Raw genomic sequence first — 15,284 nt, 5'->3', positions numbered from 1 at the left:
GAAGGCTTAGCTTCCTGGGGCCTTTTTGATATATATCATACTGCATAAAAAAGGATGTTGCAAAAAACATGTAATTTGGTACATTTTGTGGTGGTATGTTTATGTCTATTTTATATTTCAAACAAAGACCAAATGCCGTAATATGCACAGTATCTGGCCTCAACAGCAGAACAGATATATTTTTCTAGCTTTCTACTTGCAAAACATGACAATCAAATAAATAAACTTTAAGGATCTTGTGGTCCTTCCTGGTCGTCCATGTTCTCGGGTTCGTGAAGCATATTCATGAGCATATCAACCTGGCCCTGCAGCATTGCATTCTGTCGCTCAACATCTGCACGCTTGCTTCGTTCATTCAGTAGCTGCAGTTGGAGATGTTCTAGGACACGTGAGTCCTCGTCCAACTGCTCGTTTAGGCCATCGATCTCTCTGTCCTGTAATCAATTCATGTTTTTTAAGTATATGATATTTATATATGACAAATACGCACTTATCACATGTTCTACTAGGCTAATGACCCTTTAGTTAACCCGGGTTCCACTAGGCTAATGACCTTTGTATAAAGCTGTTTGTGTGGATTAATGTCTGGATAAGTTGAGAAAGCTTTTAAGGGGAAACTTTATGCAAACACACTCCTTCCATCTATTCCCAAACAAGAACTTGCCTAATTTATCCAGAAATATTAATCCACACAAACGGCTTTATCCATACAAGACTTGATCAAAAATCAACCAAACAGTTAACAGCCCCTCTTGATTTCCTGCCAAGGAAAACTGTAAAGAAGGTGTACCTTTCTGTTCATTTCTTGTACAGCAATCCTGCGCATGCTTTCGACAACATCCACGTTTACAAGTTTCCGCTTCTTTCCAATGAGCCATCCACGAGGGTAACTGGCAGAGTCAAAGTCCGGTGGGGGAAGTAAAGATTCAGCTGAAGGTCTTCTACCATTCAAATCCATTATTGGTTCAAGAGGTTCAAAGAGAGCCTTACGTTTCTCCGAAAGAACTGTCGGCGGAGTTGTTTCTTCCATTTTCTCATCACTGGAGTTCTCCTCCTTCTTCTCACTTGTTTTATCAGCTTCATCTGTAACGTTCTTATACAAGTTCTTCATACTAGCTGCAACCATAAAGCTGCTAAATAAATATCTACTATTGATCGATGAAATTAACTGCATTCGTCAACTTTTGGGTTATTATAGATTTTGTAACCTTTTCACCTCCAAGACAAAGTTGGTTTGATGTCTAAGCACAAAAAAGCGAAGTCCAAATAATCAACTAAAATCCAAATAGTATAGCTGTCATCAATACTGAATACTCGTTTGTAAAGTTCCTTTGATTTGAAAATGTGCGAGTTTATTAACGCATGAAAATCCCAAGGGCTAAAGCCTAGGATCCTATTTAGACCCCTTAATAGACCAAAGCACGGTATTCCAAATAGAGGTGGGATCTGTAAGACATCTCTTGAAGATCACACCTTATCAAGCTTAGAAATTTAAAAAAGAAAACATCAAGGCTTATCTTGTCTAGACAACAAATCAAAGAGCACCCATGCTTCTTCTAACCTAACCAAACTTACTGCGTAAGGCAAGATAAATCATGGTGTCCACCTAAAAAGTCACATCCACATTCGGGAAGTCATGAATGAAGGTCATTCATTTTATGGTTAACTTTTTAGTATAAACTAATAAACTACTGAATTTTGGAAGTTACAATCAGTTTGGTAATTTCAACCCTTATAGTTTTTGGCAATGCCATTATCTCCAACTTTTGGGCATGTATATAATAAAACCACATAATAACAATTGATATAGGACGGATCCAATTTCTCACAACCTAAGATCTACATACATACACAACTATTTTGCTCTCCAACTTTGCTTATTAGAGACCAATTCTCGTACGTGAAGCATACAGAGGTAAACCTATATACGTTTTCAATATAAGTAAGAAATCTATAAATAGATCTATTTGTTGGTTTCTTACCCCTGCACAAATACAACCTGGGTTCAAACCTTTTCATGGCCTTGTCTTCAGAAAAAATTTAAAACATTAAATTTCACCTGAAAAATAGGAAATTTGACAAACAGAAAACCTGAAGTTACACCTTTGCACAAAGGGCAGCAACGATTACTATCTTTAGGAAAAAAAATATGAACTCTCAACCAAAACAATATGATGACATCCTCTAGAATTGTAATTCTTTTCCGATGGAACCATTTGTGGCACACTGTATGCTCTTGACTAAGTCAACCCATGGTAGCATAGTACATAGTCATTATGCATGTGTTCAGAGATGGACCTATGTATGTACGAGCAAGCGACTAAACTTTGAGAGGTGTTCTGGTATATCAGATAATATAAGAAACATCAACCCAAAAACCGAAAAAATTGAAATCAACCAAAAAACAAAAAAGTCTCTCGTAATAAATAAAAAAAACCCTCCGTAAAAAGTCACTTGAAATCTACCAAAAAACTTTTAAAATCCCTCAATATAGCAGAATTCGGTTAAAAACACATCGGACAACTTTACAGACCTATAATATACCTTATACTCTTAAAGGGTGCACTTGCTTTGCAAATAGTCTAGGTCTGCCCCTGCATGTGTTCAATTTAAACAGTCGCCACGAGAAACGCTACCATTAGTTTCTTTAGTCAATACCTATTAGTTCATTAAATTGAAAAGAAGCAACATGTCACACTTTAAAACAGTATTACCCTTTTTCAAATCGATAGTATTGTGAAATCAGCAACCCAAAGTCAACATGCGTTGAGCGTTCGTCATCAAAAAGGTATAAATTAATTATTTGATTACAATAACACGTTTGCTTTCTACCAAAGCAAGAAGACTGCTCCTAGCCTACCACCTTCATCCTAAAATATAGCTGCTGAAGGTCAACACGTAAATAATTTCATAAAAATATTTGCAAATTCATCAAATGTTTTTAGAACTAAAATGTAAAAACACATTGTAAATCACAATAAATTTTTCTAAATAGTATCAATTATGCAATGAATACTAGGTACACGAAAATATGGATTTTAGCAAGTACGAATATCGTAGTCGAAGATTTGACCTTAACGACGGATATCTCCGGTTAACTTTGTGTTCTAAGCAAACTCTAAATCCATACCAAAATTTCCTTCAAAAATCATGATCGTCGAACTGCTTCCAAACATGTAGGTACACAGATCTGATACTCTTAAACAGTTAAATCAATAACAATTTAATCCAATTGCACACAGAGCTTCTTAATTACGCTGAAAAATCAATTCAACAAAAGACTAGTTTTGAAGAAAGGTTAATCACCAGATCTCTTGCGAGATTTCCAGAAAACAGGAGTAGAAGACACCGGAGAGAAGCCATTAACAAGGCTTATCTGCACCTCCTTCTTACCGTCTTCCATTTCTCCACTGAAGTTGATAGTTACAAATTCAGCAATTCAATCAACAAGTTCCGTCAATTTCACCAATCTTCGTCTTGTTTAAACCTAGAAGAACACTACGTCAGAGATTGAAATCACAGAACACAAAAACAGAGATAAATAAGAAGGATGAGAGAAAGAGAGATTCTTCTGGTATTGTTTGTTGTTGTTCTTGTAAAACGTGTAGTTGTCGCTTAATGGCGCCGATAGGATCAGTGTGTGGAACTTGGACGGCCAGGATTTGATGAATGTGGGGTCGATTGAGTCTCCACGGTGGATGGTTTGGTTTGTTGTCTCTTTTCGTCTGCTTTCTTTTATACTAGTCTATCCATGTGAGACCCCTTTTCTCCTGCAACAAATATGAAATTACCAAATCGTCCTTGATTTTGGTCCAATATTACCAAATTCTAGAGTTAGTATTGCCATGGAGGATGGTCAACAAAGTAATACTCACAATAAGATAAATATAATTATTTATTTGACACGTACTTTAAGACCATCCACGTCCCTGCAATCCATTTACATTTTAATTGTGTCACATCAGCTTTTGCAATTATCTTCCATACACCTGCAATTCACCTACAACACTTTCAACTGTGCCACGTCAGCTTTTGCAATTACCACCTACACACCTGCAATTCACCTACAACACTTTCAACTGTGCCACGTCAGCTTTTGCAATTACCACCTACACACCTGCAATTCACCTACACTTTCAAAAGTGGTCCCCACTACAACATTTATTAACTTTTTTATAAATTATTTATATATACATTCTAATTATTTTTTAATTAATAACATGTTTTATTTTAATTCAATTTAAAACGATTAATATATGATATAATATGATATAATATAATATAATAATTATATAATTTATTGTTTTAAATTTGAAACATTAATTTATTAAATTATAATTTTAATTAATAAACATGTAATTTTATTTGTGTTGTTTTGTTAGTCGTGCGTGATTTATGTTAGTTATCGGTAATTTTATATATTAGATTATAATTTTATGTAATTATAAAATTTAATGTTTAAATTAATTTAGTTATATTATATTTATATTTTTTTAAATAACATATATACATGCATAGAATATTTTCATATAAGAATAATTAATTTAATTAGTAAATATATTAATATTATAAAAATTAATTTATTTAAATAATTAGAAAAAACAAAAAGAAATTGGAGAGGAAGTGTGCCCACGTGGCTTTCAAATGGAATTGCAAATTTTGCAATTCCAAATCCTACATGGCAGCAATCACATTCAAAATTGTATTTGCAATTCAAATTGCAATCCATATGAAAGCCCTATGTGGGTGCTCTAATAAATACATTTTTATAAACATCTTTTTTAATAATATTTACTTTTTATTTTTTTACACAAATTTATTTTTCTTACCTTTTATTAAAATGACGTGGTTTATTTGGCATATATATAGTCTTTGGTTTTTTAAAAGGTTAAAGGTTCAAACTTCAACAAATATAAAGATTATGTGTAAGTTTATTTATTGTATTTATTATATATAAATATTATATACTTTAATATATATATATATATATATATATTTTTTTTTTTTCTTCCATAAATGCTAATGTTTTCAATGTCGTTTAAGTCTTCTTTTATGTGGAATTTAATACCCAATGGGCATGAAAGCTTTACGATCAATGAATGTCAACTATTCCTTCTACGATAAATAACTAAAGGGAAGTGGATTTGAGTATGATCCGGCATCTAAGAAAAATATATATGAATACGTATGTTTTAAAACAACTCCACTAGCTATAAAAAACTAAAAAAATAAATTGTATGAAAAAGTAATGTATTTTAATTTGATTCTTATTTTGGGTAATATACTTTTAAAACTTTCATTTTGGTATCTAAGAGGTAAAATTTTAAACATTTAATTACTCGGGTAACTGGTTGAAATATTAACCGGTTACCATGTTGATGTAGTATCCAACTCAGTATTAAGATATATATGCCGATATCACTCGCTACATCAGCATTAAGAGATGCATTTATCTATTGTATCTTTCAAGGACTCAAAAAATAACTAAGGGGTTGTTTGCCAAGATAAACGTTCACCAAGTCATATTATTTTATCGGATGTATATGACGAGAACCAATAATCTTACCTGGGCGAAGGCAAGAACGAAAATCTTACCTAGTAAGTGAAGGCGATGATACTTACCACGGTTAGCGGGTAAATTGTTGCTTACAATACCGTTTTGATGAACTAAAATCTTACCCGCTAAGTAAGTGATAGTGTTAAATTATAGTCATTGTAATCCTACTATTCAACTACTTCGATCATTTCCAAACCTCATAGTATTTCCAGTGTGCCTTTCGAATCTATTTTATTTTTATGATTCGATATGGGATACCAGAGAAATCTTGATTTGAAACCGTCATTTTTTTGTTACCAGAAAACGCTTACCCAGATAAGCATTTGGTTACCCCTAAATCTATTAAGAACCAACGGTCCAGCCTGATGAAGTAATGGTCCTATCCAGACCGAAAAGGCTGGTCTTTTTGCCCGTCTCCGGATCCGCAATGATGCCGATTAACGGTTGTTATGCATGTATTTATGCATTATATACAGTACCATAATAATAAATATAATACTTATGATTGCAAAGAAAGGCTGATCCTAACAAAGGTTTGATTAGTAGGCCAAAAATTCATCTGAACAACACAATACCACATAATAAATTCAACTTGCATCCTTTCCCTTAGAAATAGAAAAAGCATCTCTTCTGCTAAGTAGCATTTCTATTTTCTAAAACTTCCCAATTCAGCCAAGAACACAACCACCATTTTCTTGGTGCAAAAGCTGATGGAAACGCTACTTCTAAAAAGAAAACTGCAGATATAGTGATTTTCTGAAATCTAGCGACCCCCCGTTAATCTCCCTTGACGTGTTGACTTGATACACGAAAGACTGCAGAACAGAAAGAAGCCAACATTCCGACCAAATACCCGATGATAGCTCCATAAGTTACACAAATTGGCCATTCCTGTAAAACAACCGAAAAGTTTCTTAATTAACAAGAACAAAAACAACCGAGAGAAGTACACCTACTCATAAAAATCCCAAAAAAAACCCTAGCTTGAAAATTAGAATATTTTGCATTGATATTTACAAGTACAATTGTTCTTTTTCTAAAGTAAAACTCCAATACGACGTTATAATACGGATGGCAATTTTGTGCCAAACCAAACCAAACCAACCGTATCAATTTTGTTGGTACCAACGGTTGGTAGTAATGTACCAAGTACGTTGTACGCAAACTTGGTTGGTACACAATATTGAAAGTCACGTACATTGGTACTGACTTTATAATTATTTTTAAATTAAATTATTTAATTATAAATATATTTATTGATTTTTAAGTTTTGTGTTATGACTTTCTTGTTTAGGTATTTGATTTTGGAAGTTCAATTTCATGCAATTAAAAAACCATAAACATGATATGTATTACTTGCAAACTCAAAAATGTCACTCAAAATTTGAACAAAATGACAAGTTTTCATATATGTGACTTAAAGTTGGTACAAAACCAGTACCAACATGTACCAACCTAAAAAGTTGGTACCAGGTACAGTTGGTTGGTATACGGTATAGAATTTTATGTACTATATATATGAGTGTGTGATTCTATTTAATCTGTCCTAAGGGATCATAACTCAAATATATCGTTAAAGAGCCGTACCTGCCATGTTCTTTCCCAGTCAAGTGGCATGGGCCAGGCCCCAAACCAACCTCCAATTACTGCACCATGTGCAGGTAGACAGATCATATAATCAATAGATCCAATTGGCCTGCAAGTGAAAAGATGCACATGTAACAATACCGCATAAAATGGATGTTGAACCAAGATATTCTTATTTTGGTTGGCAGAAAGTACATTGTGTGATTGTACTCGATTAAGTACTGTACTTCAATTCGTACCAACTTTCTTTTTCCTTTTTCCATTCTGATGGATGGGCATTATTGTTACTGTTTAACTGTCAGACTGAAGTCATGTGAACACCTTATATCATCAAGAACTTACTTTGTTTGCGCAAATATGCGATGCCAATCAACCCAAGATGAACCATAGACGGAAGCTGCAGGGACAAACTGTGATCAAAATATGCAACAGATAGATGATCAACAAGAGGAATACAAACTATAACACTCTGATGCCTTAAATCAGTAAAAGGAACATAGGTTACCGTAATCAGCAAGTCAAATATAATCCCAAGTGACCAAGATTAAACCATATCATTATGTTTCCAAATAAGAGAGTAAATTATATTAGCTTTATACTCACAGTAAATGTAGACATCAGAAGAGACCAATTGAGGGTTCTTAGAAAGTACCTGCATTTGGAAAGAAAGATAGCAACTATAATCGCATGTGCATAAGCTTAGACAAGGCAAACAGCTGAAAGATTCGTCTTAACATCTTGTGTCAGATGACGTGCTTCTGAGCCTGTCCTATGAAATACTTGGATTATAATGAGTATGCTATAGAGATCATATACCTAATTCTCGTTAAGAATTTAGGCTTGCTGGAAGGACTTCTCAAAATTATTTAATATTTTTGCTTCTAATCATGGCCTATGTGTTTCGCCACTAAATTTGTGAAAAAAGAAGAAGAAATGGGTGCATGGGAGGTCACTCTCTTCAAATAATCTATTAGACAACGTGATGGTTTTTCTTAGAAGATCCGGGAAAAAACAACAGAAGATAAAACTTTTGTTGCATGCCCAATGATGCACACTTAATAATTCACAGAGAATACACCGTGTGGGATTTGAACTTAGGACCTTTGGGTAATGCTGATCAAGCTTTAAACACCAAAACTAGGCGAACTGGGCTAGACAATACCATAGTTGCTGCAGATGTATACCTGAAGGAAAAAAAGCATTTGTATTTTGAAAGATTGAAAACAGAATGCGATTCACATAAAAGGACTTTAGACTCTAAAAGAAGAGAGTTTTCAGTACCAAGTGGTAGGTGAGAAATTCCTTTTGCGGAACATAGAAAACTATAACCAATATACCATACCAATGAACTTTATGTTTAAATGTCCAAATTACAACATACAAAAGATAACTTCTATTAAAAAAATCACATACTGAGTGCCAACAGGTGCCCCTAAAACAATAGCTCCAAGCGCATGGACGACAGCCCCTGCAAGGTCAAATTTGCTAAGTGCCTGTGGATATTAAGAACATATCATAATATTGCTGTAAAAGGAAAAAAAATTATATAAAGTTCAGACATATATGAATTGATTTTCTATCCATGGTCAATGTCGAGAACTTTACATCATCACATCAGTGAATGATGACACCTTGCCAGAAATGCCCATTTCTCTATCCTATTATCCATATCTGCCAGAGTTTCTCAAATTGTATAGAAAATACAATTTCATTTTTCTTTCTGCGTGCAACTGTCAACAGCAGCAAAAGACAAAGTAAAAACTAACCAACTGGAAGGCCCAGTAAACCTCTAGCTACAGCCTTCAAGTACTGCAGTGTAACATTTAGAAAAGAAAAAAAAAACCTTGTTAATTGTATACAATCAATTTTACAAATGATAATCCAATCAACTGAAAATAACAGAAGTGATAACTTACGGAACTCTGATTCATATCTTTCCGAAATAAACTGTATAGCAGAACCACAACTGGGACCTCAATCAGCTGTAAGAACAAATTCAAATTCAGTTGTTAAAGAATGTGCTTTACTAAATGGCGGGTAAGGATGTAATCTGTAGTTCCGTCTGGTTGGCAAGTATAGCAGAATGACAACTGGGACCTCAATAGCTGTAAGAACACATTCAAATTCAGTTGTTAAAGAATGTGCTTTATTATATGGCGGGTAAGGATGTAATCTGTAGTTCCGTCTGGTTGGCATTTTCTTGCCAACCAAAGAACTTTACAATCTTTAGTAATCAAGAGATACCATTCAACAGTGTCTACATGGATAATGCTAATGACACAGGGTGCTGGTAAACCGTAAATGGATGCAATTTGTTAAAGACAGATATTCTCCATGTCAGTTTCTTGCCAAGGGCCCTCAATTTTGTGCATTTTATAGACATTAGTGGCCCCAATGGGTAAACAACAGCCTTTTTGTAACAAACTTTCTTGACCCTGACAATGCACCAAAGCATTTTAATATAAAGTTTACTCATGATATTGGAAGATTAACTTTTTTGGTCAGATTTTTGTAGTTTGAAAAAATAGCAGCAGCCTGTCCTTTATAAGTGAGAAGGATGGCAGATCCTGTTTTACATCCTATACGCGCATCACAACAGAGAAGAAATCAACACTTGAACAAAATTCAACTAACCGCATGCCATGCCTTTATCTGACCTCAAAGACTTTCTGATATGTTCAACGGCAATAAGGAAAGGTCATAGTGCAGGATGGAAAGTGTTAGCAAGCTGTTGCAGACCCTAGTCTTTAACAAAAACCTAAATGAAACCTAGAAAGTGTACACCAACCACATTTAAAAAAAGCAAGTACATGTGTTGCAGCCAAGCTGAATTATACATTTAAATTTGACCAACGAGTTTGAATTTCTTTTTTTATATGCTGTGGTTGGCATGCAGGTTCAGGTTGGCAATTCTGAGTCTTTTATGCATGTTTGTAAATGGATGAGACAACGTTCCTAGGAAGCTGCAAATATAATTCAGTAACCCACCCAGCCCATCTTTTTGCAGTGCACCTCCAAACAGTCCTCTGCAACAAACTCATTTTAAAGCAAGCAAGAATTTACAATGACTTGAGATACATTTTGGAAATGCCTGGATGACTTGGTATGCAGTATGAGCGACCAACACATTTTTATAAGGGACGACTTCAATGGGCACGTTAGTGGAGGGGCACATGGATACCAAGGGACCCATGAGGGTTTTGGTATTGGTACAAGGAACGAAAGAGGCCGTACACTCCTGGATTTTGCAATAGCGCATGAATTGGTGGTATCAAACTACTGTTTTGAAAAGCAAGAGGAACAGTTGATTACCTTTCAGAGTGGGGGGCAAAGCACCCAAATTGACTACATCCTAATGCTTAACCGGGAACGCAGAGCTTGCAGAGACTGTAAGGCGTTCCCTGGGAGGCATGTGCATCACAACACAGATTGTTAGCCATGGACGTATCAATGACAAGACGATCAACAGAGGAAGCGATAGAGGCTAGACCAAGGATCCTATTCAAGAACCTGAAGGGAGCGGCAACAAAGGTATTCAAGGAGTGCATCGCATTGGAAGTAGACATGACCTTTGATAGAGTCCTTGGAGGGGTAGAACTAGGGTAGCATATTTTTTATAGGGACAAGTAGCCACTATAGAGGAGCAAATCGGGAGTTTTCACGAAAACAACCACTCTACCCTCTAGGGTAGAGAACAAGTCTGCGTACATCCCGTCACCCCCCCCCCCCCCAAAAAAAAAAAAAAACCCTACTTCTGAGTGGGATATATTGTGTTCGTTTGGTTTTGTATGGTTTAGTAGCTGCTATAGATGTGTGGATAGATAGACAACCGACCAAAAGGATAGCAAGGTCCTAGCATGGTTGGAATAAGTGGATCCTGTTCTAGTACCTCGTTTTGTGAAATTTGGCGTTCTTTTTCTCGAATGTGGTCTTATTATTTATTGTCTGATGTCTTTGGTGCTTGCTTGCACACATTTTTTCTAGAACTTTTCTCCTATGCCTTGTGCTCTCCAGTGTCTTCTCAAATTCCTCACAACTTCCAAAATAAAATAAAAAACTTTTCTGACAAAACTTGTCTCTACCAAACTTTTCCGCATGTTGGGGGTCTTCACAGAGGCAGCCTGACTGCCTCTAATGGAAAAGCCTGCATACATCCTACAACTCTTTCTTTCGAATGAAATATATTGGGTACTTTTGGTTTGGTTTGATGTGGTTTATCAGGTTATTGTTGGTTGCCTTTCAGTTTAATAAAATCTTCTACCGTTTCAAAAAAAATGAACACCGCTTAGTAGCAAGAAGAAAACCTCCTTACTCCTCAACATGATAGGCTACCACAAATTGATGTCTTAACAAAATAACGATTATTGAGGGAGCCTGACAAGGTCTTACACCATTGGTTCAACATGATGGTGCCTATAGGTTGGTATTTAGCAAAAAGCATAAAAAATGAAAGTAGAGATAGTAATCTCTTTCTGAAAGAATTTGTTTAGGAGCCAAAAAAGTTATCCTCATAGATTGAAACTGAATTAGTGTTATCCAGGCTTTAGTGACAGAAGATTGAGATTTGATCACCACTCCAATGGTGTTTGAGAGATGAGTATGAATTGACTTTTTAGTAGTGAGGATAGAACATATAGTATTGCCACATAATTTTGGAATTGCCTTCCTGATTTGTCAATTCCAATGGATATTATAGAACATAAATTGCTTAGAAATCTCACTACTTCTGAATATATAAAGAATTATTTTTCGCCCAGAAGTGTTTCATAAGTGCTTATGCTTCTTCAATCTCATTTCGTCACAGAAATCAACATATAATCTGTTCATTTACCAAAATTATGGCAGAGCATATGAGTGCTTAAATGCGAAGAGTCGCAATCAGCTTTCCCTACATTGCATTACTCTCCAGTATTCTACTAACAAATTGCATACTTTTGGTAAATCACTCATACCCCAATTCAAGCACAAGTCTCAATTTTCTAGAAATTATCAGAACCTGAAATATAATTGACAACAGCAAAAGGAAGAACAGTTGATAGTCATAATTGGGGCTCAATGCATCATCATCAAGATTTAGTTCAAAAGTAGTATATAAGAACTTATGACTGTAATAAGCCTTTCACATACTGATCAAAAGAGAAAGAATGCTACAAATAATTTATTAAGAACAGTTTTCAGATCATAAAATGGATCGATGAGTTTAACGAGTAATTACCCATATTAAACGGAGAGTTGAAGCTGGATTATCGATCAAATTGATAGAGTATATATTAATTGCTAGCCAAAACGACGAAGCTAACCCAATCCCGCAAATCAAATGTGATAGAAGTACTTTCGAAGGTGATAGGTTTTGTACCACGGCGTCTCCCCTGGTGATATCTTTGATATTATGACCCTTCTTCTTATTCTTCATCTCCACGCTTAGTTTATCGATCTGAGCTTGATATCAGTAAGAAAATACGAGTGAGAACCAGTGGCTGATCCAGAATATATTGTGGTTGGGGGCATATATGAGACTTCATTTTTCGAAAATGGTTAATTACATCTTCATTTATAATATTTGTAAATGATTCTTTTTCTATCGCACACAACATTCAGAAATTAATCACCAATTATAGCAATAGCAAACAGAATAAAGGCTGTTGGAATCGAGACTGTAGTGTACACTCGTCTCTCTGTTTAATGTTTTACCTGTCGAGAAGTGAGAACGGAGATGTCGGTTTTAGGGTTTGGTTTGGGGACATTGGAGTTTAATGGTTGGGGGCGTTATATTGGGGGCAAATCCCCTGCTACACCAAAGTAAACCAAAAGGAAGGGTTTTTTTTTTTTTACAGTTTAATTAGGTTTATTGGTCTATTTGACTTATTCATATAACTTATTTGGGTTGTTTATTTATGGCTTATTCACACAAAACATGATTTAATCGCACATATAGAATTAGTGTGTTGTCCTCATTCAGCACCAAAAATGACACATCTACCCCTTATTTAAAGCATCGCTCCTTCTCAAATGAGACACCCTATCGTCAACCTCTTTATGATTTTCTGTTTTGATGCTCAAATAATTAATATTGGAAGGTAAATCTGTCATTTATGTTATTCAGAGTGTTGGTTCAGATAAAAAAAAGTAAACAACAATACTCATTTATTCGGACTGACAAATTTATCCATACATGACTTACTAAAAAATTTGGTAAACATCCCTTAAATCCGCCTCCTAACGGAAATATCACAAATTCACAACTCACAATTACCGTTTATAACCGAACTTTTTTTGATATGGATATTATTTCATGGATTCGTAAAGTCCATTTATTATGAGAGCAATTAATTAAATAAGAAACCTCTTGAATCACATATGATTTTACATTAAAATCACGTGTAAAATTGCTCACGAGTCGTCTGTACTGGTCAGTCACCACACGTGATTCATACGACTTTGGCCTTGACCATGGTCATGAGCCATCTCGCCACATACCATTGTATTAATCATTGGTTTAAAATCACACATGATTTAGCCGTTTCAATGTGTTTTTTCTTTGATATGCGATTTAGCTGTTTCTATGTGCTTTTTATTTTATTATTGTTCTTGTTTAAAAAACCTACGTATGGATATGTATGTTCTTATTCGAACATATTGTTTGAGGTATTGAATTTATGTTTCTTTAATTTCTTGCTTAGGACATCAGAAAAAACTATCATCAACTTGTCAGAATCTTGAAACAACATTTGATTAGTAACGGGTAAACCAAAACGCTTATTTTCAAGCTTCTAACCCACTTAAAACCTGTTGATATGGATCAACAAAAATCAAACCCTTTAAAAACTGACAGTTTTTTTTCATATAAATATTTTATATGAAATTAATAATTAATTTCCAACCCTAACCCCTAAAATTGTCGTTCTCTTTAAAAATAAGTAAAGTCTTTACTAGAAACTTGAGTAAGGTATAGATCTTTTTGGAGTTTTCTAGAATTTGAAATTGTAAAAGAAGTTGATTTCCAGGCAAAATCATGTGTGATATCGAGTTATTTTATGTTGTATTTTATTTTTACTAAATTAACAGGTAAATCTAAAAAAGAAAAACTCGAACAGATAACCTCTGGTTTATTAAAAACAGTTACTGTTTTTATTGTACAGTTATTTAAAAATCAAAAAGATATAGAAATATATTGATGAATTAACATGCTTGACTCAATTTAATCTAAATTTATTATAATCGCACCGGCCGTTTTAACGCTATGTAATATTGTCAACTTGTCATGATATAAATAAAAGTAAATTAGGTTTCTAGTTCTTGTACTTTATTGAAAATTGCTATTTGGTCCATATGCTTTTAAAATTACTATTTTTATCTTTATGATATACAGTTTATTATTATTTTACAGTATATTTTTGTTTCGGTTTATATGGTTTACGGTTCTCTGTTGTTTTCGTCCTTCATATCTAAGGTAGAAGTTACCCAAAGGGTTGAAAATAAATTGTATAACTATAGACATGGAAACCGTAAATTTAAAACCATAACTTTTAACAAACTAGATGAACGGGAAACGTAATTTACTCTGTAAATAAATAAATAGTAATGATTGAGTTTTGGTGAGAATGAAAGTCATAGTGAGCACGATAAAAAAATGATATTCACGCTTAAATCAATCTTAATTAAATATTTACACTAATGAGTAACACCAGATCAATTTTCCCGTGAGAAGCGCAATTCATGGGGTGGAGGTGAGATTAAAACTGATCAAGGGTCCTGATCATTTCTTACGCTTTTCACAGTAACTCGCATTCTCACATAATCATTCGTATAAAGAGTGAACTGTAATTTTGGTTCTTGAGGTTTAGTGAAATGGGATAAAATGGGACCTAAACTTCAATAAGTCGAGTTTTTATCCTTCAGATATGCATTTTACTCTGAAAAATAAGACTGTACCACTAATTCCGTCTAATTTATTCGTTAAAATTAGGGATAAAATCATCCAACCATATCCTAAATTACTAAACCTTAATGATTATGTCAATAACTTTATCTAATAAATAAATAAAATATAATAATTTTAAATTTAATAAATAAAAATAATAAATACACAAACTATTTGTAGTTATATATATATATATATATATATATATATATATATATA

General features: G+C 34.1%; 2 protein-coding genes across 4 annotated transcripts; both read right to left on the bottom strand.

Moving 5' to 3' along the window:
• Positions 1–41: 41 nt before the first annotated feature.
• LOC112510413 (protein HEADING DATE REPRESSOR 1-like) lies at positions 42–3,618 on the bottom strand. Of its 2 annotated transcripts, XM_025115819.1 has the most exons (4): positions 3,307–3,618; positions 1,983–2,059; positions 791–1,116; positions 42–434 (listed from the first exon to the last, which is right to left on the bottom strand). In XM_025115819.1, exons 2-4 carry the CDS (start codon positions 2,017–2,019, stop codon positions 228–230), a joined length of 570 nt encoding a protein of 189 aa, XP_024971587.1. In that variant the 5' UTR covers positions 2,020–2,059; positions 3,307–3,618; the 3' UTR covers positions 42–227. The 2 variants fall into 2 exon arrangements, with proteins under 2 accessions (XP_024971587.1, XP_024971586.1); XM_025115818.1 differs by lacking the exon at positions 1,983–2,059 and having other exon boundaries at positions 3,307–3,615.
• A 2,446-nt stretch (positions 3,619–6,064) lies between these two features.
• Positions 6,065–12,902, bottom strand: LOC112509897 (phosphatidylinositol-glycan biosynthesis class F protein). 2 transcript variants are annotated; one of them, XM_025115100.1, is made up of 9 exons: positions 12,836–12,902; positions 12,360–12,578; positions 9,061–9,126; positions 8,911–8,980; positions 8,558–8,612; positions 7,748–7,796; positions 7,487–7,554; positions 7,145–7,253; positions 6,065–6,448 (listed from the first exon to the last, which is right to left on the bottom strand). In XM_025115100.1, the coding sequence occupies exons 2-9, from the start codon at positions 12,555–12,557 to the stop codon at positions 6,335–6,337; spliced, it is 729 nt and encodes a 242-aa protein (XP_024970868.1). In that variant the 5' UTR covers positions 12,558–12,578; positions 12,836–12,902; the 3' UTR covers positions 6,065–6,334. The 2 variants fall into 2 exon arrangements, with proteins under 2 accessions (XP_024970868.1, XP_024970869.1); XM_025115101.1 differs by lacking the exon at positions 12,836–12,902 and having other exon boundaries at positions 8,911–8,953; positions 12,360–12,817.
• Positions 12,903–15,284: the final 2,382 nt, after the last annotated feature.

The sequence above is a fragment of the Cynara cardunculus genome (assembly GCF_001531365.2).
Source record: "Cynara cardunculus var. scolymus isolate 2C chromosome LG 3, CcrdV1, whole genome shotgun sequence".
NCBI classification, from domain to species: Eukaryota; Viridiplantae; Streptophyta; class Magnoliopsida; order Asterales; family Asteraceae; genus Cynara; species Cynara cardunculus.
This window is presented reverse-complemented; position numbering and strand designations above follow the sequence as displayed.

Coding starts and splice junctions, on each gene's coding strand:
- LOC112510413 (XM_025115818.1), bottom strand. CDS start 3,403: ATGGAAGACGGTAAGAAGGAGGTGCAGATAAGCCTTGTTAATGGCTTC. Junction 1,117..3,306: donor GAAATCTCGCAAGAGATCTG/GTGATTAACCTT, acceptor TTATGGTTGCAG/CTAGTATGAAGAACTTGTAT. Junction 435..790: donor TACAAGAAATGAACAGAAAG/GTACACCTTCTT, acceptor AATTGATTACAG/GACAGAGAGATCGATGGCCT.
- LOC112509897 (XM_025115100.1), bottom strand. CDS start 12,557: ATGAAGAATAAGAAGAAGGGTCATAATATCAAAGATATCACCAGGGGA. Junction 8,613..8,910: donor TTTACTGGGCCTTCCAGTTG/GTTAGTTTTTAC, acceptor TTGACCTTGCAG/GGGCTGTCGTCCATGCGCTT. Junction 7,555..7,747: donor TTCTGATGTCTACATTTACT/GTGAGTATAAAG, acceptor TTTTGATCACAG/TTTGTCCCTGCAGCTTCCGT.